Genomic DNA, 25,869 nt, shown 5'->3' with positions numbered 1-25,869 from the left:
CTCGTTCGCTCCTGTTGCTATCGATCGTTGATAACATGACATCCACGATCAGCGTTCCAACCTTCCAGATTTGTCTGGATTTTCCAGACTTTTTGATGCCTAATCAGACAAAAAAAGACGTTTTCCAAACATTGTCTTCCATTGGAGCAAATGGTAGCCAGACTTTTCCAGACACTTTTATTCTCGTTTTCCAGATTTTCGTAAAAACCGGTTGGCAACGCTGTCCACGATGGAGTTCATCATTGGATAACCAGTTGTCAGGTCACCAGGCAGCAGGGAGTCCTAGAATTCGTTGATCTGCTCCAATATAATGCGGAGCGTTGTCATATGGTTTACACATGATCGGCCAGCACGGAGTCCAGCTTGCTGCCGCCGGAGAGTAGCGTCAATCTTCTCCTGGATCCGGTTGAGGATTACCTTATAGAGTACTTTGAGAGTAATACAGAGCAACTTTTTTAGGGATTTTGACCAATATCCACCGAAAAAGTTGCGGTTTTCCATATACAGGCCGGACTCGATTATCCGGGGATTCAATTAACCGGGGATTCGATTATCAAGGGTTACGTCACTGGTCGTGATGAAGACGTTCTTGATGCCGGTCCATTGCTCTTCGACGGTTCCACCAGGGGGCAACTTCGAGGCTCGGGATTCAAGTTGTTCGACAAAGGCCCTTTTCGCCTCAGGATTCTCCAATCGATGGACGTCATAACAGCACCCAGCTTTCTCCTCCCGTCGTTGGACACGAGCGACACGCTAACGTATCTCAGCGGTAAGATGATGGTCGGATGCAATATCAGCGCAGCGTTTGTTGCGTACATCAAGAAGGCTCCATTGCCATTTGCGGCTGATGCAGCTGTGGTCGATTTGGTTTTCTGTTCGGCCGTCGCGGGAAACCCACGTGACTGTATGTACTGATCTATGGGGGAAGGGCGATTCACCAATGACCACGTTGTTATTACCACTAAATTCTGTAAACAGCTCCCAGTTTTCGCTCATCTCTCCTAGGCCATGGTGTTCTAGGTCCGCGTTATTCACGATCGATTTACGATTCCGCTTACACCATAATGAAATTTCCTAGTTGCACTAACATCACTTTACTAACATCGCTGCACCTGTATATACCAAATTGAATGCGCTTTTCGCGTTTTTCATGTAAATGAGAACAAGAAAAAAACCTGTCGTGGTCGTCCAACGTCTGCAAGCCATCAGGGGCAGAGAACGTAGCTTGCCTTACACCGACACCCTTAGACATCCGAGGCGAGCGTTTGTCCATTAGTGCCTACAGAAACAAATGCCGTGGCTACATAATTTTTATGAACATTTCACATATTTGTTAATATGACAATGCTTACAACTAATCCCTGCACGCATCAAATAACTAATTTAGACAACAACTTTGCTGACATTTCCTACTCCACTCCATTTTCATTGGAAGCCATACATATGAGAGAACACTATTTCACCGCTTTTTACGATTCATTCGCTGTTGCTAAATAGTATCACAATGAACATTATGAATTCTCTTCTTCATTTCACCAAAAAACACTACTGTTGAATGTCTAGTTTGTTTATACTACAAGGAAGGATTTGCAATGTGGGGTCTATTTTGTATATGTGACTTTACTTACTTAGGTGGCTTGCCGTCCTAAGACAAAGCCTGTTGAACAAAATTTCTCCATGTAACTCGGTTGAGGGCTACCGCTCTCCAATTCCTCGGACACCGAGTACTCTCCGCCAGATCTCGCTCCACCTGGTCTAACCATCTTGCTCGCTGCGCTCCTGGTCGTCTTGTTCCTACCGGATTTGAGGCGAACACCATCTTTGCAGGGTAGTTGTCCGGCATTCTTGCAACATGCCCTGCCCATCGCATCCGTCCAGCTTTAGCCACCTTCTGGATATTGGGTTCGCCATAGAGCTGTGCGAGTTCATGGTTCATCCTCCGCCTCCATACTCCGTTCTCCTGTACGCCGCCGAAGATCGTTCTTAGCACTCGTCGTTCGAAAACTCCGAGCACTCGCAGGTCCTCCTCGAGCATTGTCCATGTTTCATGCCCGTAGAGAACAACCGGTCTAATAAGCGTCTTGTACAGGGTGCACTTTGTACGGGGACTTAGTCTGCTCGACCGCAATTGCTTGTGGAGCCCATAGTAAGCACGACTTCCGTTGATAATACGCCTCCGAATCTCACGGCTGGTATCATTGTCCGCCGTTACCAGTGAGCCAAGGTAGACAAATTCATCGACTACCTCAAACTCATCGCCGTCGATCAATATACTACTGCCCAAGCGGTGTCGTTCGGCCTTGGCTCCGCTGGCCAGCATGTACTTTGTTTTAGACGTATTTACCTTTAACCCAATCTTTTCTGCTTCGCGCTTTAGTCTGGTGTACTGTTCAGCCACCGCCACAGATGTTCTGCCGATAATATCCATGTCATCGGCAAAGCAGACGAATTGACTAGATTTGTTGAATATCGTGCCCCGCGTGTTGATATCCGCTCGGTTCATTACACCTTGTAGCGCTATGTTGAACAGCAGGCATGAAAGACCATCACCTTGACGAAGCCCTCTGTGTGATTCGAATGAACTTGACAATCCACCCGAAATCCGAACACAGCACTGCGTACCATCCATCGTAGATTTAATCAGTTTGATGAGCTTCCTGGGGAAGCTGTTCTCGTCCATGATTTTCCATAGCTCTTTCCGGTCGATGGTATCATATGCGGCTTTGAAGTCAACGAATAAATGATGCGTGGGAACTGTGTATTCACGGCCCTTTTGGGGGATTTGCCGCAGTGTATATATTTGATCCGTTGTAGACCGACCTTCGACGAAGCCGGCTTGATAAGTTCCCACAAATCTATTCGCAATTGGTGATAGACGGCGGAAAATGATTTGGGACAGCACTTTATAAGCGGCATTGAGAACGGTGATCGCTCGATAGTTCTCACAGTCCAACTTGTCGCCCTTTTTATAGATCGGGCAGATAACCCCATCTTTCCACTCCTCCGGTAGCTGTTCCGTATCCCAAATTCTAACAATTAGTCGGTGCAAACGGTCAGCTTTTCTGGTCCCATTTTAATAAGCTCCGCTCCGATGCCATCTTTTCCAGCTGACTTGTTGTTCCTTAGCTGCATGATGGCCTCCTTAACTTCGCCTATCGTTGGGGTTGGCACCTCTTCCCCGTTTGTTGCACCGTCGAAATCGCTTTCCCCGCCGCCATGGTTTTCCGCCTGGGCGCCATTCAGGTGTTCGTCGAAGTGCTGCTTCCACCTATCCGTCACCTCACGATCGTCCGTCAGAATACTGCCAGTCTTATCCCGACACATTTCGGCTCGCGGCACAAAGCCTTTGCGGGATCCGTTCAGTTTCTGGTAGAACTTCCGCGTTTCCTGAGAACGATGCAGCCGCTCCAACTCTGCATATTCCTGCTCTTCCAGGTTGCGCTTTTTCTCCCGAAAGATTTGGTTTCGCTGCATCTTCTTCTGTTTGTGTCTTTCCACGTTCTGACGTGTGGCACTGCGCATCTTGGCCGCCCGCGCAGCGTTCTCCTCATCCATCACCCTCCTACATTCATCGTCAAACCAATCGTTCCGCTGATTCCGGGCCACATGCCCGATGGAGCTCTCCGCTACACTGCTGATGGCTGTTTTGATAGTGTTCCAACAGTCCTCGAGAGGGGCTTCGTCCAGCTCGTCCTCTTCCGGCAGTGCAGCTTCGAGTGAATGCGCGTAGTTTGCGGCGATGTCTGGCTGCTTCAGCCGCGCGAGATCTAACCGAGGCTGGCGTCGGTACCGAATGTTGTTCACAACGGAGTCTTGGGCGCATCTTAACCATCACTAGGTAGTGGTCCGAGTCAACGTTAGCGCTTCGATAGGATCTGACGTCGATAATGTCTGAGAAGTGCCGACTGTCGATCAAAACGTGGTCGATCTGTGATTCTGTCTGATTTGGTGACCTCCAGATGTACTTATGGTGGATTCTGTGCTGGAAAAAGGTACTACGTACGGCCATATTCTTGGAGGCGGCAAAGTCGATAAGTCTTAGGCCCATTTCATTGGTTCGCTGGTGTGCACTGAACCTTCCAATCACCAGTTTGTATTCCTCCTCCTGGCCGACCTGAGCATTGAAATCCCCGATGACGATCTTGATATCATGTTTTGGGCAGCGGTCGTATTCACTCTCCAACTGCGCGTAGAATTCATCCTTGTCGTCATCGGTACTTCTGAGGTGAGGGCTGTGCACGTTGATGATGCTTATGTTGAAGAATCGGCCCTTGATTCTCAACCTGCACATTCGAGGATTGATTGGCCACCACCCAATCACCCGTTTCCGCATCTCGCCCATCACTATGAAAGCTGTACCCAGCTCGTGTGTGTTGCCGCAGCTCTGGTAGATGGTATGTCCATCTCTGAACGTACGTACCGTTGACCTATTCCAGCACACCTCCTGCAGCGCTACGACGTCGAACTTGCGGCTCTTCAATACGTCGGAGAGCACTCGAGTGCTCCCTTGGAAGTTGAGAGATCGGCAGTTCCACGTCCCGAGTTTCCAATCCATAGTCCTTTTTCGTCGCGTGGGTCTATTCCGATTGTTCCAGTAAGAATATATTTGTTCTTCGTTCCATGCTTTAGTATTTTTCGTGGTGACGGCTTGCAAAGCCTGCTACAGGCCAACGGCAACAGGAGGGCCAACGAAGCTCGAAAGAGCCCTCCTTTCCTGTCAGCATACGACCTTGGCTTCCACCGGGGTTGGTTACCCGATCTCCACCAAAGTTGCTCGTATCCCGGCTGGTACCACGAGGCGGTAGGAATAGGAGTTGCTGAATAAGAGGCTATGAACCACTGTAGGGTCTATTTTATGCCTACACGTGCACAAGGCACCATTATTCAGCCGTTTACCAGCCTTTTTATATGTGAAGGACTGGCAATACACGTAGCTGGTAAACGGCAGTCTAGTTACAACCAACTGGTCAATGGTCACATTCAATAATAAAGGTACCTTTTTGGTATTAAAATCATTTCTATTTCGGCAATATGCATTCCACATTCATCGTACATCCATATTAACATATTTTCGCATGCCGTAGCTGCAAATGAAAATACAAAAAAAAAATCGTAAGCAAACTATGGAATTGCTCGATAGAAAAGATTGGTAAAACTATACATCTTATATTAACATCAATTTAGTGTGCGAGTGATCTACGAGCTATTGTTTGTCTCCCCGTTCGGTCTTCGCTTGCTCTACTCTATGTTAACTCTCACGTCGGACTGCGCTTCAAGCTCCCAAGCAGCATGTAATTGTTTCAGTCTTTCGAACGCTCGCTGAGATATGTTTAAACTGGGTACAACCGGCTGTAGGCCGGGCTCCTGCAGGAAACTCAACCCGCAGAGGCCAAAGTACGTATGAAAGGGGTCAGTATGTGAACCGGGCCATTTGGAAAACCCTCCCACAGTTTTATCCTGTGTCGAAAACACGTACTGGCGATTGTCCTTGTAGCTGGTCAACTCAAAAGCGCCGAGAATTTTCAGTGTTGCCCCAATCCAGAAAGAGTAGCAGGTATCTACTGGCTTATTAGGACGACCTTGAAAGCCACCTTCCTGACGAAACATCAACCACCGGATAATTTTCTCTTTCACCGACGGTGTAAGAACATCCAACTGGTCACTCAACTGGAGGGCGGCTATGGCGCAGAACGTCGTTCCTCCATGGGATTCCATTTCATAGTGCTGACTTATGCCGTAGTCGTAACGCTTCAAATAAAAAAAAATGTTTTCATTTTTCTTCATTACACAGGCCCACAAATAGTTACAATGCTTTTCACGATATAGTCAGCCATTTTCTGCTTGTCCACCTTGCCCCAATCATTCAGCATGGCACAAATGGCAGCAGCACAGTACACAAACCGCATGTCGTGCTCGCTGCCGTCGATAGTGGCACTAAAGCTGCCATCATCCCGCTGGACAGCAGCAACCCCGGCGATTATTGCTTTCCGATCGAGCCGAGAAAAGTCGTCCTCCAATGCCGCCAAAACCGCGATACCTGTGTATGTTATTGCAAGATGACCCCAACGGTAGGCGTCAAGCCCGCAACAATCCGGCGGATTTGCTATATTTAAAGTGTTTGATCCCTGGAATGGCAATTGAAAGGATTATTACCATGAAGGACAGTCGATGTTAGGAATTACCTGTATTCCTCCGCAAGGCCTTGAACCAGGTTTCGGAATCACTTGAAGTTTGTAGATCCAATTAATGATGTCCTTTTTGAACGAATCTGATAAAAGGTACAGAGCGTCCAGAACATCTAATCCACTTACGGCGAAAAATGCAATCGTTACTCTAGAATAGAAACAAATTAAGCATGTTTCGATATACGCAATCGTGAATGTATTACCTGGTAGAATCATGAGAAGCCAATCTTGCCGGTAGAATGTTCAAAAATCGCACGAAGTACTTAGCGTGACGTAGAACGGCTATTTCTTCATTTTCGGCTGTACCAGCACCGTTGTCCATGACGAGGCTTACTAAAGCACCCAGGTTTTCGAACTAAGTGGCCGAGGCCTCGGCTGTATCAGTAAATTTAAGGGCTCCTGTTGGAAAGAAACAGCAGTAGGTAATAACACGAACAGCCTTGTGGAAATGTTGTATCTTGAACAAACTATTCTTTTCGCTTATGGTGTGTTGGCACGTAGCTGTTTCCTATGGCGATTATTCTGCGTCAATTTTACAGCATCCAGCGCGACGTCTACTCCCGAGATTACGTTGTAGAGGGTAATGAGATAAGATATCGCGTTATAAACACTCAGCACAGATGAGACGAAGGAAATGCCGTTTGGGCGACGAGATAAAATTTATTAACAGGGAAAACAACAACATCAGATTATTCAAGTTCACATTTGTAACTTAATGAACTAAAACCATCGAAACTTACAATAAACACTTAATTATTATTTTATTTATTTATTGTTTATTTCATTAAATGTCAACCAAAACCCAAGTATGATCAGGGATGCCAAAAATTATAAAAGGTCATTAAAACTTATTAGTTATAAACGTTATCGAGCACAAGCAAAGACCTAATCGCTCTTTGAGCACAATTTGCAGGAACATCTCTAGATTAAACAAAATTTAAACAAAAAGTTGAAAAATGATGAAGCATACCTATTTATTTAAATTACAGAATGCTAAAATGTCTTCGTATCTGGTATCCCTGGAAACCCTGAACGTTTTGTCGGTTTTGTTACTTACACGCTAATATTGAAATAACAAAATTCAGGTTAAATAGAGAGCTTTTCCAAGCATGTCACGATTCTCCTCAGGTCACCATCTGGCCAGTCAATGTAAACCAACCCGCTTACGAAAGTCGGATGCCTGGCAGAAATCGAACAGAATCAGTCTTCATTTTTCGCTCGATTCTCTTTATGTCAAATGTGACACTTTGAGGCAGGAGAAAAGTGGTTCATCAGTTTTGCAGTTTCGGGCAAAAGATAAGAGAATAATATGGAACATAACTAAATCAGGTATAATTTAATTGTTAACCTGTTTATTGCACGCTTCTTGCAGCTATAGTCCGCTGCTGCTACCCTCCAAAAAAGGAGGGAAAGCTGAATCGGTACAAAACCGGCCTCCGGTAGTGGTGGTAATAGAGGTAGACAGCAAATTTTTAAACCAAATTTATACGTGACAACGCATGTATTTAATGCTGAGTAGTATGACGAATGCAGCGTGTTGTTTCTCGCCTTTTGTTTATCATAAAAAAAAACACTACCGAAAGTCAGAATTTTTCCGAGAATTTTTCCTATCTTACGTTGCCGATAACAGAAAATAACGAACATCTTTCACTATCTACATCCCACATGCAACAAATTTTCTGAAGCATATAACCGTACACGCAAAATGATCCACACGTCCTTTCCATGTGAAAAATCACGTAAATTTCTCTACAGGGAGTTACCTGACTTTCAGTTGAACATTATTGGAAAATACAATAACAGCTATCTGATTTCCACGTAAACGCACGCATACCAATGCAAACTACGTGAAATTCACGTAATTAGTACGGAAAAAGTTGGATGGAAAATATTCACATAACTTTTCCCGTAATTTCGACGTGAAATTTATTTTAAGTGTATGATTGCGTAATTCTCACAGCTTCTGTCAAATTTGACGTAAAATCGAGCCAGCAAGCCTTGCTCAAACGGCCTTGCTTCAAGAAAAATGTATGAGAATGACGTTCGTGCCAGGAATGTGGGTTAAACCACGTTAAACCTTCGCCAAAAATCACCTTATAGACCTTTCCATTTATGTGTGAGTTGGTGCTTGAAAATGAGGCAAACAGGCATCAGCTCTTCCCCAAAATGAGGCACATATCATGTATATATACATACAGAGAACAGACATTTATGTGCATACAAAATATCTTTCAAATGATATGTACAGTTTTAAATAACACACTAGCGACATCTCTCTTAAGGTGCGCTAAATAAACTACCTCAATGTTGCCATAATCAATATGTTTTTCTGCTATGTTTCACATATTTGATTTACTGGCAACCATAATCCAATTACCGTAGCAACGACTGTGGCTCGATTATGTTGTTTATTGAATTTCAATAACATGCAACGACGATTAAAAACATTCGACTGCGCGTCTCAAATATTTTTAGGCAAGGAATATACATTGAATTATTCGGTTGAGGTATGTACTGAGCTACATTTTAAATTAAAACTTGAAAAATCTATCAAGTGGTACTTCCAGGTACTATATTAACCTTGATATTAACAAACATACGGAAAGTACACAGGGCGGATTGCTGCTTCTACGTTACCAGGACACCAAATTCCACAACTTCATTGAAAGATTGAACTTGTCAACAGCAATGGCAAGGTTTTTCTTTTTCCTATGGCCATCGTTTTTGATGCCACTTTCGGTCCTTTTATTATTTAAACAGCGATTGACTTCACCATTGCGCCACTAGAATTAACCTTTTGAGCGCCTTCTGAAAAACCTGTTATCTGTCGTTTCCTAAAGATTGTTTTTGTTTTTAGTTTGGTATTAGAAGCAGAATGAACAAACAATATGCAGGTTACTGTGGCAACTAGGACATGTTTTAGTGAAAATGCGACGATTGCTTTGATGGCAAGCAAAACTGGTGGTAGGCGAAAGAGAAGAGACACAAAGAGAATCTTGCATTGTTACTTAGGTCCTTTTGAAAAATTACGTAAGAATTATAACTCAGTTATGAGGTCGGCCTAAACTACTATGAAATCAGTAATTGCCAAATTACTCAAATATTTGGGCTGTTCGTGAACTCATTCATATGACCGGGGTTCAGATTAAAAGTTTAGTGTGTTTACTCGGAAATAAGTGGTTTTTACTCATCTCCTCAATTCATTTTTAATGTTTAATCAAGAGTTTAATCTTATTCAATAGAGTTAAATCTTACCTATCTTAAGCATACTTTCGATGCTTTTCGATGAGCGTGTTATTCGTCACCCTGTGCTTGGTTTGGCAGTGCTTCTGCTGTCTCCTGTCTGTCACGCTGATGATGGTTTCATAACAAAACCTATAGGACACAAAACTAGTCGCTAATATTTTTCAATTTTATTAAAGTTGTCTGTACAGTTTTGATCAGCAAATTTGCCGGTAACTTACTCTTGAGTTTAAATAAAACGAAAAAATCATTCAGCAATGCGAATAACCAGTGTATTTAACAAAATTGGCGATGTGTCAAAAAAGTTCTCTAACCTGCCCGACTCGTATATAAAACGAAGCATGGAGCAAGTAAGTACATAATAGAAAATATGAATAAAACAGCTGCAATCTTTTTCGAACTTTTCTAGGTTTATTGGAAAACTCCCCGAGGGAAACCGCAATACCTGCCACGAACGATCGAACGCAAAAGGTTTCGCTTCACAACGAATCGCCCGTGGACGGGTCAATTCCGGCAGCAAAATATGCCGGGCACCATCCGTAAAAAGGTGTTCATCGAACCGATAGCGAACTGGTCATTTTTCAAAGGCGATCGCGTCGAGGTGCTGGTCGGAAAAGACAAAGGCAAACAAGGCATCGTCAGTCAAGTCTTCCAGGAGCGTAACTGGGTAATTGTTGGTGGTTTAAACTGTCACCTCCGCAAGGTGGCCGACGAGAAGGACTACCCCGGTATAATGATCAAATCGGAAGCTCCATTGTTGGTCACGAATCAGGTGCGCCTGGTGGATCCATCGGATCTGCAGGGTACCGAAATCGAGTGGCGCTTCACGGAGGATGGAGAGAAGGTGCGTGTATCGACCCGAACCGGACGCATCATTCCGATGCCGAAAAGCAACGAGGAAACGCATGACTATAAAGCGCGGGCTGTGTATGTGGAGCGACCGAAGGATACACCGGCGGACGTTGTGAAGGAGATAACATTCTCGCCGTCACTGCAAACGTTCGAGATGGATATCATGAAGGAGATGGGTCTCGAAGAGGACAGGATACCGACGAAAACGTACTGGTACTAGTCGGTTGGTTGTAGTAATTATAGGTCAAATATATAATTGTAACTGAAAAGAGTTGATTTTTGATGAGTTCCAATTTACTCTTAGATGTTGGATCCAACCCTTTATAAGGCAGTGGCAACTATATTGCCAACAGCAAAATTTTTTTATTTTGCTTCTAATTATATTGATGTCATTATAGACGCAAAACAAATATTTTCCGTTGGTGGCAATCGTGGCAATATAATTGCCACTGCCTTATAAAGGGTTAAACTACTTCAGAAAGATGCACAATGTCACAATCAAATAATATTTGATGCAACATTTGAGTGGATAACATCGGCTTTGGGCATTTCTGCTAATATGAAATCAATCCCGTGGGCTTTGTTGGATTTTACACGTCCGATGATAGTTTCGATTTCCTGAAGAGAAAGGGCGTCGGGGAACACATGGATGGCTATAATTTTACGGCCACGCACAGTGGTCCAAATAGCGAAATACGTGATCGTTTGATATAGCGCCGAAACGTGAGTTTTTCGCATATAGTGTCTTTAGGTACATTTCTTGGTATAACAAGTCCTCTTGTGAGAGAAATCTTTGGGTGATTAATTCCCTTTAAAGTGAGATACGAAATTTATTTTCTCGTATATTCGAGATACAGGTTTAGTAGTTCCAGCAAAGTTGTAGTAAATATCAATACAAACAACTTTGTCAAAGACACCATACTTGTATCTCTTCATGGAAATTGTCTATGAAGCGTTATTCATGGACAGACCCTTCAAAACAGTTTTTAAACCCTGACTTATTCTGGTCAACTTTTACGTGTTCATAGTGTTCTAGAAAGTTGTTTATCTTGCTAAAATCAACGTTTTTCTAGAACATTATTATACGTGAATTTCTGAAGTTTCGGAGATATTGAGCATTTTTGATGAAAAATAGTACTATAGTACTATAGTATACTTTGAGCTTAAATATTTCCCAAGGTGGCAGACCAAACAACACCTACTTAAAAGTACAACAAAAAACCTTTAAGATCAAGTGTCAATTGACTATATCTGTTTATATCCTCAAAAGTTATAGCGAAGGGTGTCAGCTTTTTATAAATAGAAACACGTTAAAACTTTGATAACGTCTTTTCCAACCAATCACGAAGCGAGGATTTCAAGTTGGGCAATGCTTCATTATTTTCAACGGAAACCAAATCTTAGGCTCCTAATAGATTTCAACACTGCAGTGCACTGGTGTCAGGTCAGTTGGTACTTCGCGAAATTGGGTTTTCAATTCCTCTTCGTCCAAGAATGAAACACAAATAGTGCGAAACAGCGCTTCAAGCGACTGCGCTCTCACATACACGAACTAACGCATTCTTCTTGGTGAGCTGACACTAGATTTTAGCACTAAAATCACGATATTTGATTATCTATACCCAGGCTTGTTATTTCCTCACTCATTGTGCAAAAAGTGCAACTTTTTTTGTTCCACACAATGAGCAGAACTGCTTTCAGAAATGAGAAGTAAATCCACACAATGAGAAACAGACTAAACACAATGAGAAAAACTGACGTGCAGAAAAAATTCTTAATGCGCTCTTTAGATGAGCAACTTTCGGTTTTGCTCCCGGTCCTCTCGGTAGCTACAGCAGTAAACGTGGAAACAAAACAACCGGTGCGCGTACAGCAGCTATAGACTTCTTCTTCTTCTTCTTCTCTTTTCTGTTATGTGCGGATGACATTTCCACACACGAACGGTGTTATGGCACAGCTGTTCGCTATAACGCCAGTAAGTTTCTGTCAATTTATACCATGAATTTGTTTATACCGTTTTTACCGTTTGAACGGTTATATTTTCGATGTGTGATATGAGGTTTACCCTAGGGTTTGCCTACATAAATGATTGGCTAGTTTAAACTTCATTATACTGGATGTTACACTTGCAGATTGATTTCTCTGAGTAGGGTGAGCATGTTTTTTAAGTTGTCAATATGTTTGCTTTCGAATACTTCTCGAATCGTTGTGTATTTTTGCAGACCTAACTGGTTTCTCTTCGTTTGGTTTTCAGGGCAATGTAGAATTATGTGCTCGGATGTATTGAGTTTTCCGCATGTTGTACAGTATGCTTTATCGTCTATCTTCATTTTGCTGAGCCAGTACGGAGAGTAATCATGTCCAGAGATCAATCTGTTTAGGGTTCGGACATCCGTGTTTGATAGTGGTAGATTGTGGAACCATGACTTCTTTTTAATACACGTTTGGAAGTTGAAAAATTTTCTTCCTTTGCCTAACTCCTGTGTGTAATCAACGTACCAGTTTTGAGTTTTAATTGTTACGAGATTTTCAAACAAATTAAAGGCATCATGCGGCAATATTTTGTTAGAGACCATCTCCGATTGTTGCAGTCCATTTTTTGCGAGCCTATCTGCCAGATCATTACCTAAGATGTCAGTGTGTCCAGGGATCCATTGAATTCGTGTATTAGTCCTTGCTGCTTTTGTAATTATCTCGTGGATAATTTCATCTCGTTCGCTGCTAATGCCCTGTGTACGAATGAATTCACATCCAGACTTTGAGTCTGTCAAGATGACAGCATCTCTGATTTGGTGTTTCTCTATGTACTGTAGTGCTACGAGGATCGCTTCAATCTCAGCGGACATTGAACATACTGGGTATTCAAGGCGCATGCTGATTCTTACTTTGTGTCTATCGTCGTATATACCAATTCCACAGGTATCGTCTATTTTCGATGCATCCGTGTAGATATGAGTATAACTCTTATATTTTCCGTTCAGTAAGCCTAATGTCAGTTGTTTTAGTACACGAGTAGATGTATTAGTCTTATTCCAATTATTGCCTAACTCCGTATCTATCTCAATTGTCGGTGAATTCGGTGGTGTTCGAATAGTTTGAGATATGTTGTTCAGAATGTTTTTGTTCATCCAGTATGCTTTTTCAAGATTGGTTTGTATCGGGGATTCGGAATTTGCCTCACTCAATCTTTCCAGTTGTTGGTAAACGGGTGATTTAAACTGCGCATGTCTAATCAGTTCTTTGTATATACTTAATTCCCTTCTACTTCCAAGGGGGTGTTGGCTCGCTATGGCATATAGTGTGTTGACTGGAGTTGTTTTGGAGCATCCTGTAATTTTTCTAAGACACGCGTTATTGGCTACAGTTATGGATTCCAGATTGCTTTTACATGCATTGTCATAGATTGAAGCTCCGTAGTCTAGATAGCCTCTAATGATTCCGTTGTAGATTAGTCCCATGGTTTGAGGGTGTCCACCGTATTTGTTTCCTGCTATTATTTTAATCATATTTATTCGATCCATTATGTTACTTTTGATTTGTCTCGTGTATGATCCGAATCTCAATTCTCTATCAAACATAATTCCCAGGTAATTGTGCGCGTTTACCGTTTCTATTGTCTCGTTATGTAGTTTTAAATTCAAGAGTTTTGAGTTTCTTTTAAAAAGCATCGATTTAGTTTTTGTTACGTTTATACGAAGGTTAAATTCAGCGGCTTTTTCCGCAAATTTCCGCAGGAAACTTTGTGCTCTATTTTGCACTACTTCGAAAGACCCTCCTTCCACAATAGCGGCAAAATCATCCGCAAATTGAACTAGTGTTACTCCATTTCCTTCTATGTCGTGTAAAGGGGTTGTGTATATATTAAACAGTGTAGGTGACAGCACGTCGCCCTGAGGTAGCCCGTCATTTGTAATTCGTTCTACTAGTTCTGCTCCTACTTTAATTTGTACTATTCTGTTGATAAGGAATGCAGCAATATAGTTTATAAATTCTTGGGGGGTGCCAAGTTGTTGTAGTAGTTCATCAAGTTTTCGAGTATTGACTGAGTTGTAAGCGTTTGTTAAATCAATAAATATTGCTGCAGCCACCTTATTGTCTCTTTTTATTGCTGTAATCTTGTTAACCACAAAGTTGGCACACATTACGGTAGACCTGTGCTTCCTAAAACCAAAAGATTTGTCAGGGAGTATTGATTTTCGTGTCAGAAACTGTTCTAATTCTTGCAGTACCGCGGTATTCAGCACTTTCAGTGCACAGTTGATTAGGGCTATCGGTCTTAGGTTTGACACAATTTCCGAATCTCGTCCAGGTTTGGGTATCGCGATGACTTTAATTTTTTTTAATCTGGTGTCAATTTTTCCTGTTTTCCACATTTCATTTAAGTTTTTTCTTATATTATCGGCCACTTGTGGGTTCAGATTTCTTAGCATGTGATAACTTACTTCGTCTGTCCCAGGTGCCGTTGCCTTTTTTTTCTTGTTGAGAGTTTTATCCCAAGATTCTGCTGTTAGAATGTCATAGCGTGTCCTTTCATTTTGAGGTTCGGAATATAGTTCTCCTACGGGAAAGTGAAGATCTAAAAAGTCAAAGGCTTTGTCTATTTCCTGATGCACTACGGTTTGTTTTGATTTCTTTTTTTTTCCTGTTAGGTTATTAATCTTTTTCCATAATTCTTTATTACTTGTTTTGGGATCTATTTCTTCCGCAAATTCTCTGAATTTCTTGATTTTTGCTTCTTTTTTAATCCGGTGGAAGATGCATTCTGTTTTTTTAAGCTGTAATAGATTTTCTAAGTTACTTACTTTATTAAATGTCCCTCTTGCTATGTTCTTTGCTTTCCATGCTGCTTCTATCTCCTCGGTCCACCAACATTTTGGCTCATATTTACATTTTTGCTTGGCTTCTTTAACTATCCTTTTGGCTCTTCTTTGCAGGTCATTTATATTCGTTATTTCCTCAGCTTTCATCGCCTTTATTCCCTCTAGTACCTTTCGCTTATTCACGAACCACTTTTGTTTTGCGAATGTTTCTTTTTGGATTGTGATGCTCAATGCAAGATGTCTACTACCAATTCCGTAGTCCAGGATTGTCATCTCAGTCTCTCGAAACTGCGATACAGAACAGATAACTAGATCTAGAGTAGAGGGTTTTTTAGCCAGCTCCACGGGGATGTAGGTTGGGGTTTTGTTGTTCAGTAAGATTGCGTTTTCTTCGTTTAAAATATCGTAGAGAGCTATCCCCCTACCATCAACGTGGTTTTCATCCCAAGCCGAGTGATGAGCGTTGAAGTCACCTCCTATTATGTATCTTTTAAATGGTCTGATATCTCGGAACACTTCGGTTATGCAACTTTTAAACTCAGCTAGCGTGGTAGTCGGTGCTACGTAAATTGAAACGATAACCAGGTCTAGGGATGTGAAATATCTTCCGACACACTGGATGTTTGCTGTATTGAAGGTGTTTAGATTTTTACTGGTTAGAGATTCGTGTGCCAATATCATTGATCCTCCGTAGCCATCTTCTCGTGAGCTGTAGTAGTTTTGAAAGTATGGGATTTTATATTTAGTAGCTTCATGGTTCTTCTTTGTCCAACTTTCTGAGATTATTGCAATTTTGAAGTTCTCTTTGATCAGAACTCTGCTCAATTCGTCCTTGTGTTTGTCAATACTTTGAATGTTACACTGCAAGAAATTAGTCATTATCTTTTAAAATTGATGTTTTGTTTTGTACTCTACGATTTCTGGTAGTTATATCTTATTTTGCTACTCCCTGACGCTTGACTTACTTGGCTATTACAATCTTCATCCCTTTGTGTTCTTTGCTCGTTCGCCATTTCTTCCTCCGAATCTTCATCGAGGTCCATCTCGTCTCTTCGTTGTTGCTTCTTTCGTAGTACTCGCTGTCGAGCAGCCTCTTGTAGTTCCATCTTCCATTGTAGTTTTTCCCGTTCATCCACTTTGTATCGGTTAAACAATGCTACACCGTCTTTCACTGGTTCCTGTGTGGTTTTGCGTTTTTTTTCGTTGATACTTTGAGATTCAGTTGTAAAGGTGTTCTCTTCAGATCCGCGTTTTGTCTGCTGGTTTCGTGGTTTAGCTGGGCCGCCATTTATCCTCGTTTTCGCGACGTTTGCAAAAGATTCAACTATTGTGGGATGTTCTTTGATGTTGTCCAACAGGCTGTATTGGTTTTCCGTGTAAATAGGGAATTGTTCCCTAATTTCCACCACCGTCAGATTTGTCTTCGCCATAATAGTTTTAAGGTTATTTTGCCTTTTTCTTTCTGGGCATCCAAAGTCCCCGGTTTTATGGTGTCCTTCCGTATGACAGTGTAGACACTTGATTGTTTCCTTACAATCTTGATGGTTGCCATCCTCTTGTGTTTGACCACAATGTTCACATCTTTGACGGGCTCTGCAGTTTATGGTTTTGTGGTTATATCGCAAACAGTTTGTACAAAATACCGCCTTATTAGCGAACGGTTTGACATAATTATTGCAGCAAAATAGTCGAACTTCAGCGGGGAGGCGGCAGTTGCTCCTGAAAGTAATTCCAATTCTTGTTGCTGGGACTTTGTTCCCATCAACGTAGCGATATAATCTTGTTACTCCAAGGATCGGTACTGTACAGGTTATGTTTTCCATGATTTCCTCTGGGGTCATATCTACCGGAACTCCGGACACAACCCCCGAAACAGCAATAAAGTGTTTGGGAATGTACGCTTTGTAGTTGAGTCTGTTGAGAGACTTGTCCGCTTGAATTCTATTGGCAATCTGTCCGGTCTTTACGATGATTAGCAGCTTGTTCCTTCCGAGCGGTTTCATGTTGATAATATTGTCTCTGTAGTCAGCAATTTTCGACATTATCTTTCCGAAAGACAATTTGTTAATCAGCTTCGTGTTATTCTCAGAATTGATCAGTTCGACCAGCAACCTATATGGCGCTGCATCCTCCGTAGTGTATTCGTAGTTCATAAAGACTCCTCCTGTTTCTCCTTTATTCATCACTGTTCCTCCACCTGGATCCCTAGGATCCGCCATTTTTTACACCTTCCGGAACCACAAAAGAAAAAAAAAAATCTTTTCCGACGCTTTAACTCTTATATCCACTTTAAATAAAAATCCCGAAACTTCTAGAACTTTCCGCTTTGAAAAAACTCGTGTTCTCGCTTTGAGCTGTCAACGAAGAATGGCAGCTATAGACTCAGAGGCGTCAAGACAATCAAAAGTCGTTAAATTTTGAATCTTAGCGGAGAATTGCCTTTGTTTATAATGGGACTTTCCTGTTGGTACGCGTCAAGAAGCAAATGTATGGGAATTCAAATGTTGCCATATCTAAATAACATTTTTCGCACTGTTGCCGTTGTGACATGCCTAACCATGAAGTAATTTGCGGTTTCGTCACCAACGAGAATGACATTTGCTGAGGATCGCTTATGTAGGAGTGAGAGGGGAGCAAAGAGTGGAGGAGGGGATCCGGGAGTTTGGAATTTGATGTTGTTGATATTACTCCTACTGCAAACAGCCTCTGCGAGGGCCTCAGCTAATGTCAAAAAATCTTTATATGTGTGCTGTCGTGCTTATCAACCCGTTTCGTAGCCATTTTCAAATTAATTTCACTCGCGAACGGTGCTATCGACAAATACGTGCATTCAATGCAAACTTCGCCAACAGAATGAGAATCATCTCCCTTTTTAATTGTTAGCAACCTTTAGCTGTTGTTCTAACTCAGAGCCGAATTGCTTCTCTTTATCACCCGATCCCCGAAAGCTCAAAAGAATCAACGATACCGACCGATTCTCTTCCGCTCATACAATTTCTCTCCCGCCAATAACATCGTTAGAGAATATTCAGTAATCGGGTTAGCCATCTTTATTGATGGCAATACGTTACTGGCTTCAACCGATATTGTATGTGTGAAGTCGGGATCGGCTCCCGCCAAAGAGCGCTCGAGGCAAAACCAACTTGCGCAAATCCTCAGTCACACTCACACATGCGCAGCTCTATAAGTAGACAAGAGTTCGCTCAAGACCGCCAACGCGAATGCTACGACTCACGCAATTTATTCTCGCGTATCATATTTGATGGGTTTCCACTCTTTCCTATCTGGAAAGGCTGCCGTCTGCCTGTGTGCGTGTGTGCGCTTGAGACCTGTGACTCGAAGTATATAGCGGGCATACATATTTTGCGGATGCCAACTTTTATTAATACCTCGCTTATCTACTACATGTGCGTGGTGGAATACTTCATATGATGCAGTTGCGTTCACGGGCAGCCAAACTCAACTGAATATACTAAATGTAAGAATCATGATTCAACTGCATTAATGGATTAATATTTTTCTGATGGCAATGACCGCTACTGACAATCGTCGTTTTTGACGTAGGACTACGTCTTACGGCAAGTTTTGAGATAGGGTGTCATTCCAAAAAATCGAAAAATGCGAGCGTCACGAAAAATGAAAGGTTTTGAGCGCTAATAGCTCAGCGGTTTTCCAATCGATTTTCAATATTCTTACACCAATCGATCGGAAAATCTTCGAAGAATTGACCCAAATTAAGAAAAGTATGGATTCTTGATGTTGAACTATTGAAAAATTGAAAATAATGAACCTATGTTTTACCAGAATTCTCGCTTCGTGATTGGTTGGAAGATTCTTAACGATGATCTAAACCTATACCAATTTGATATCTGTGCTTGGGAAGTAAGCCAAAACAAGTGACAAAGTTCCCTCATTTCAACAAGATTTCTTAACACCACGGTTCAACCTAGACCATTTTGATGTCCTTGCTTGAGAAGTGCGCCAGAGAGAGTAACAAAGCCCTCCGTGCCAGCAGATTTCTTGCGAACGCTATTAAACCTAGTCCAATTTGATGTCTGTGTTAGGGAAGTGTGCCAGAAAAAATGACACAAGTTCGTTGTCCCATCAGATCGCAAATTCTTTACTGCGAGACGATTAAACCTCGGCGAACTTGATATCTGTGTTGGAAAAATGTGCTACAGCTGTACTGTTCGGTTATAATACGACTCTGTATGAATACGCATGCTTGCCGTTTCATTAGAAGTGTAGTGAAAAGAAAAGAAGGATTGAATTGGTAAAATCCCTTCACCGTGGGAAACCATGGATAATAAAAACAATCTTTAATTTCGGTAAGGTAGCAGGAAAGCAATAGTTTGTGTTCTTGATTTTGTTAAATTGTTTTCAAATGCACAATCTTTTGAGAATTGAACGTATGCAATGTTACTACTTTGATAAATGTTACATACAACGCATGTAGCATGTATATATGTTGCATATAGCATGTATACATGATGAATCGAATGATTACAAGCATGAATACATGCCACTATCACTACAAAGAGACTTACGTAGTCCTGCGTCACCTATATATGCGGTCGTGTCTTGTACACAACCCCTCTGTTTTTTCTCAACGCACTACCCATGTTAAAACTACCCGTAGTTGTCATACGTCAGCGCATCGCATCAACGTATTCAAAGTTCAAAACATTCTCCTCAATGAGTAGCACAGTGTGTGGTTGCTCATACAACTGCGTTCAGCAAGAAAGAGCACAGTTAAAATGAAACGGAGCAGAATAAATCGCGTTGAAGACTGAGCACAGTTTGAATTTTTCTCTTCTCTTTTTTTCTTCTGAGGAGGTGCCATCCCTGTCTATACCTATAAAAATGGATTTCTGTCTGTCCCTTACTTACTTAATTGGCCTAACGTCTTACGACAAAGCCTGCGCAGTATAATTTCTCCATCTGTTTCGGTCCATGGCAACTGATATCCAGTTCCGCGGGCACCCAGTGCTCGCCAGATCTCGCTCCACCTGGTCTTGCCACCTCGCGGAATTCGCGGCACTTCTGGAGGATCTGCCGCAGGGTGAAGATTTGGTCTGTTGTAGACCGACCCTCCATGAAGCCGGCCTGGTAACTTCCCACATATCTATTAGCTATTGGCGATAGTCGATGAAAGAGGACTTGGGACAGCACTTTATAGGCGGCATTCAGGATAGTGATGGCTCGGTAGTTCTCACAATCCAGCTTATCACCTTTCTTGTAGATAGGACAGATAACACCGTCTTTCCACTCCTCGGTAGTCGTTCCGTATCCCAAATCTTGACAATCAGTTGATAAAGACAGCCGGCCAACTTGTCCGGGCCCATTTTAATAAGTTTCGCTCCAATGCCATCCTTTCCCGCTGCTTTGTTGTTCTTCAGCCGCTGGATGGCTTCTTTAACTTCCCTTATCGATGGGGGTGGCACATCTTCGTCGCTTGCTGCACCAATGTGGTCACTTCCTCCGCTATCATGGTCTTCCGCCTGCACACCATTCAGGTGCTCATCTTAGTGCTCACCTTCCGATCACCGCAGTCGTCCGTCAGGATACCTCCATCTTTATCTCTGTGATCCGTTGAGTCTCTGATAGAACTTCCGTGTGTCGCGAAAGCGGTACAGCTGTTCGAGTTCTTCGCACTCCTTCTCCTCTTGGTGGCGCTTCTTTTCCTTGAAGAGTCGGGTTTGCTGCCTCAGCTTCTGTTTGTATCGCTCCACATTCTGACGGGTGGCTCTACGCAGCATTTGTTCCCGCGCTGCTTTCTTCTTTGCCAATATCTGCTGGCATTCCTCGTCAAACCATACGTTACGTCGATTCGGTGCCACACTGCCTAGGACGTTCTCCGCTACGCTGTTAATGGCTGTTTTCACGGCATTCCAACAGTCCTCCAGAGGGGCTTCATCCAGCTCACCCTCTTCCGGCAGCGCGGTTTCGAGAGATAACGCGTAGTTTTCGGCGACCTCCGGTTGCTTCAGTCGCGCTTGATTATACCGTGGCGGGCGGCGATATCGTATGTTGTTCACAACAGATAGTTTTTGACGTATCCTTACCATCACCATCACTAGGTAGGTTCTGACGTCGATAATGTCTGAAAAGTGCCGACCATCTATCAGAACGTGGTCGATTTGTGATTCTGTCTGGTTGGGTGATCTTCAGGTATACCGATGGTAGAGGTTATGCTGGAAGAAGGTACTACGTATGGCCATGTTCTTGGAGGCGGCGAAGTCGACAAGTCTTAGGCCGTTTTCGTTCGTTTGCGGGTGGGCGCTGAACCGTCCAATCACCGGTTTGAATTCCTCCTCCTGACCAACCTGAGCATTACAGTCCTCGATGATAATTTTGACATCATGTCTTGGGCAGCGGTCGTATTCACGCTCCAACTGCGCGTAGAATTCGTCTTTGTCATCATCGGTACTTCCGAGGTGAGGGCTGCGCACGTTAATTATGCTTATATTGAAGAATCGGCCCGTGATTCTTAATCCGCACATTCGGGGGTTGATCGGCCATCTCGCCCATCACTATAAAAGCTGTGGTCAGCTCGTGTGTATTGCCGCAGCTCTGGTAGATGGTATGACCATCTCTATACGTACGTACCATCGTTCCTTTCCAGCATACCTCCTGCAGCGCTACGATGTCGAACTTGCGGCTTTTCACTTCTTTAGAAAGCACGTGGGTACTTCCGAGGAAATTTAGAGACCGACAGTTCCAAGTTCCCAATTTCCAATCGTTAGTCCGTTTTCGTCGCCTGGGTCTTTGCCGATTGTTCCAATTAGAGTTATTATTATTACTTACGGAGTCCATTGCTTTGGTTTTTTAAGTGGTTCAGGCATGCAAAGCCCGCAGCCAATCCCACAGTATCGCCGGAGGGTCAACGTAGCTCGAAGGGCCTCCTCCCATGTCAGCATACGACCTTGGTTTCCACGGGGGTTGCACTATGGGGGATTTCCATACAAGCTGGCGGACAAAAATATTTTCGAATTCTTTTTAGGAGTTTTCATGTTTTCCTAGTTGGTATGATTAAAATATGTTCTTAGAGTACATTTGCAAACATTTCACGAACATATTTTGAAACGGGTTTACCTTTTTGCCTTTGTCATATGAGAAAAACTAATATATGACTTTGTAAAATCGCCGTTTTAGGATAAATTCTTAACCGATTTTCGATATGTTTTTTGCATTAGGTTTGTAAATCCTGTCTACAAATGTATAAATGTTTTTTTTTATATTGGACAAGATGGCGGTTATAAAACGTTAAAAATCCCTTATTTCTTAAAATTTCAAAATCGGCCTTTCGACTTAATTTTTTTTCCCAGCGGCCAAACTCAAAAAAATTTAGTTTTAAGTTGAATCTCATCAACAAATCATAAAAGGAAGCCAGAACAGAAGAAAAATTGAAAAATTGTTGCACGGTAAAAGACCTGACTTTTTAGCAAAGCCCAAAGGGCTGAGTGTCATTCATTGTTCAACTCAGGTCGATGAGATCGACATATGTCTGATTGTATATATGTATGTATGTATGTATGTATGTATGTATGTTGGTATGTATGTATGTATGTATGTATGTATGTATGTATGTATGTATGAATTTTTATATACACGTATGAGTTTCTTAATTTTCTACCAACGTTTTCTCGGAGATGGTGCAAACAAATTTCACACAATATGTTTCATTTGCAAGATGCTCTCGTCCCATATAAGCTTTGTAAGATTTACCGAAATTGGTCCATAAGTTCAGCAGATCTAGAAGATAGATCTTGAAATAGGCCATAGGTCTAAGAATTCACCCCACACAATATGGATTGCAATTTTAAATTTTCGAAGACGTTTCTTCGATGAACTTAGTAGGAGGAGCGTATGTTTTCTTCATAGTTCCAATAACGTTGTTACGAGGAAATCTCGATGATGACTCCCCATGAATTACTTCATATTGAAATCTGCTCTAAATATGATTACACTAAACGTTGCTTCTGTTGACATCATTTCACGTTGATCATGTTAGCTGAGCGCGCGCCTGTGTGTGTGTGTGTGTGTGTGTGTGTGCGCGTGTGTGCGTGCGTGTGTGTGCGTGTGTGCGTGCGTGTGTGTGTGTGCGTGCGTGTGTGTGCGTGTGTGTGTGTGTGTGTGTGTGTGTGTGTGTGTGTGTGTGTGTGTGTGTGTGTGTGTGTGTGTGTGTGTGTGTGTGTGTGTGTTATTCGCTGGAAATACATTTAGTCTTGAAATCTGCCATAGTGACTAGAAATTTTCAAATCATTATATTTCGCAGAGTGGCGCATGGTGGCACGTAATTCTTTCATAATTTGGTAGTATATACCTGAGACTGAACCCAGAATGTGGAATTAACCTGGAGATATCTGGAGAAAAAAAGTTCTCGACTAAGAAAGCAGAAAATTCTACTATTTTTCCATGTTTTTCTTCTTCTCATTCTTTTAAATTTTATTATACTTCCTCTAGCTATCTAAACCATTGGTTTTTCGGAAAACTCATTTCATTACCTTTCTAATGATATATGATACATAAGATTTAATTTTGAAAATAGTGTTCAAAAACTGATTTAAAACTAAGCGTGTTTTAATGGCAAAAAGCGTATATATCATACCGTTTTTCAACTTTGACAGCCTCTATCTCAGAAACAACATCGAATAGAGTCTTGCTATTTTGGATTTTTCTTAATTGAAGTGTTTACCATAAATAGAAAAATTCATTAAGCGGATTAGTGAAAGTCAGTTTTCTGATTTTTGTCCGCCTGATATCTCATAGTGGGTTGGTTACCCGATCTCCACCGAGGTTGATCGTATCCCGGCTGGTACCACGAGGAGGTAGGGGTAGGAGTTGCCAGGCAAGAGGCTGTGGAACCACTGTGGGGTCTATTTTATGCCCAGTGCACAAGGCACCGATGGTACGCATTACCAAGCCGTTTACCAGCCCTGTCTGTCCCTATGTTCCTTATAGAATCCAAAACTATACTGAATCGATCGGCGTGAAAATTTGCATATCGGGGGTTTTGGGGCCAGGGAAGGTTCTCTCGATGGCAAAAGACCCCTTCCCCCACTAAGAGGGGGGCTCCCATACAAATCTATGTCTATAAAAATGGGGCCAGGGCAATGGGTCGGACACTCAGCACATTATGCCGCGGCACTCCAGAGATATCAAGCGGCACACCTCTAAAGCCTTATAAAAATAACATTTATAGGGCTTTACACACCTCCGGTTCAATTTTACATATATGAAATGGGAGCACTGCCAGTTGTCAAAATATCGCGCAAGGTTGCCAGATCTATCAGATTACAACAAATTTAACAAATCTTGTAGTTCGGCACTTTCGGTACAGCATCGGCATAGTTCGGCTCGTTTCAAGTCGCCTAACATAAAAACGGCTGTGCCGAGTGACCGACCCCTTGGGCCAGGGAAGGTTCTTATGATGGTTAGAGACCCCTCCTCCCACTAAGAGAGGGGGGGCTCCCATACAAATGAAACACAAATTTCTGCATAACTCGAGAACTAATTAACCCCCATAGAGATCACCTCTATCTAGGTTTATTTATTTTTCTAGATCTACTGACCTCTATGACTTTTCTTCAGTTGGGTCACCCCTGCGAAATGGTACTTTCTACGAATAGATTTTCCGTGAAATGGTACATCCCGCGTAAGGTTTTTCGCGAAATGGTATTCTGTGAAACCCTATATTCCGCGTTATGGTTAACCGAGAATTGGTGTTCCGCAAAATGGTATTCGGCGAAATGGTTTTTCATGATGGCGAATATTTAAATGCTATCCGCTTTATTTTATCAGTCTATGCAATGGGGAGGAGTTGTTTTCTACTTTACTGTGAGGAAAATTTGTATATTAAAACAACCATGAACTCCCCAGAAACTGGCAAAACTCAAGATTGTGACAAAGGTCATCCGACATTCACGATCTATGTACAACACGTTTAATTTGTGGCAATACGATGTTTGTCGGGTCAGCTAGTATTCATATAGTTTTTGGTAGCTGCGTGGTATGATCGGGGAAGGAGAGTTTTTGCTTTTGTCACCATGCATTCGGTTCTTTGATAGAAGTCGTGTTATTTTGGGCGGGCGGTCTTCGAATTCGTTCTCGCTTCCAATATATTGGGTTTATGAAAGAAAGACATATCACGTATTCCAACATGTCTCGATGACATTTTAAGACAACACATCGTGTGCCGACATGAATTAGTGACTCAGTTACCGGAATAGAAGAAGCAGTTAACGATATTTGTAGATTTTACTCGATTGAAATAATCGAATATTCGAGTTAGGCGATACTAAGAGACTTCGCCGGCCTTTTAATGAAACCATACCGAAACCACGCGTAGTTTTCACCAGATTATATTGTCCTTTAAAATGGATCTTTATCTAACTCCCCCGTCTACTAACAATTCTCTTCCCTAAATGCTTGTTAAGATGCAGAGGATTCCCTGGTCTTTAGTAGTAACAAGTATTGCACTAACATTCCTTTCCATCCCATCAGGAGCGGCACTCTGACGTGACCGGCGTTGATATTGATCGGCATGGGACCTGGTTAGGTCGCACAACGAAGAATAGCGTGCTGTCCCAAGTATGCTTTTTCCAACCATCATTTGGCAATTTTCATCGGTCCTGGTCAATAACGGAGTTGCAGCACACGGGCGGCATCCTATGCTTAACAATTTCTTTGTTGGAGTCGATGCGTAGATTTTCCGATAGATCGACCCAAAAATACTGAAAATCGATCAGGAAACCGCTAAGTCATTG

The 25,869-nt window shown here is 42.3% G+C and overlaps 2 protein-coding genes across 3 annotated transcripts; one reads left to right on the top strand and one right to left on the bottom strand.

Moving 5' to 3' along the window:
- Positions 1-5,007: 5,007 nt before the first annotated feature.
- Positions 5,008-6,900, bottom strand: LOC128742378 (geranylgeranyl transferase type-1 subunit beta). 2 transcript variants are annotated; one of them, XR_008412257.1, is made up of 6 exons: positions 6,654-6,900; positions 6,389-6,584; positions 6,183-6,333; positions 5,808-6,125; positions 5,162-5,748; positions 5,035-5,084 (listed from the first exon to the last, which is right to left on the bottom strand). XR_008412257.1 is itself a non-coding variant. In XM_053838721.1 (5 exons), exons 2-5 carry the CDS (start codon positions 6,505-6,507, stop codon positions 5,239-5,241), a joined length of 1,098 nt encoding a protein of 365 aa, XP_053694696.1. In that variant the 5' UTR covers positions 6,508-6,584; positions 6,654-6,900; the 3' UTR covers positions 5,008-5,238. The 2 variants fall into 2 exon arrangements, 1 of the variants encoding a protein (XP_053694696.1); XM_053838721.1 differs by having other exon boundaries at positions 5,008-5,748.
- Positions 6,901-9,549: 2,649 nt separating this feature from the next.
- On the top strand, positions 9,550-10,537 carry LOC128743072 (probable 39S ribosomal protein L24, mitochondrial). The gene is made up of 2 exons (XM_053839591.1): positions 9,550-9,778; positions 9,838-10,537. Exons 1-2 carry the CDS (start codon positions 9,686-9,688, stop codon positions 10,498-10,500), a joined length of 756 nt encoding a protein of 251 aa, XP_053695566.1. The 5' UTR covers positions 9,550-9,685; the 3' UTR covers positions 10,501-10,537.
- Positions 10,538-25,869: the final 15,332 nt, after the last annotated feature.

Source organism: Sabethes cyaneus, chromosome 3 (assembly GCF_943734655.1).
Source record: "Sabethes cyaneus chromosome 3, idSabCyanKW18_F2, whole genome shotgun sequence".
Taxonomy (NCBI): Eukaryota; Metazoa; Arthropoda; class Insecta; order Diptera; family Culicidae; genus Sabethes; species Sabethes cyaneus.
The sequence above is the reverse complement of the archived record's forward strand: the minus strand, read 5'-3'. Positions and strand labels throughout refer to the sequence as shown.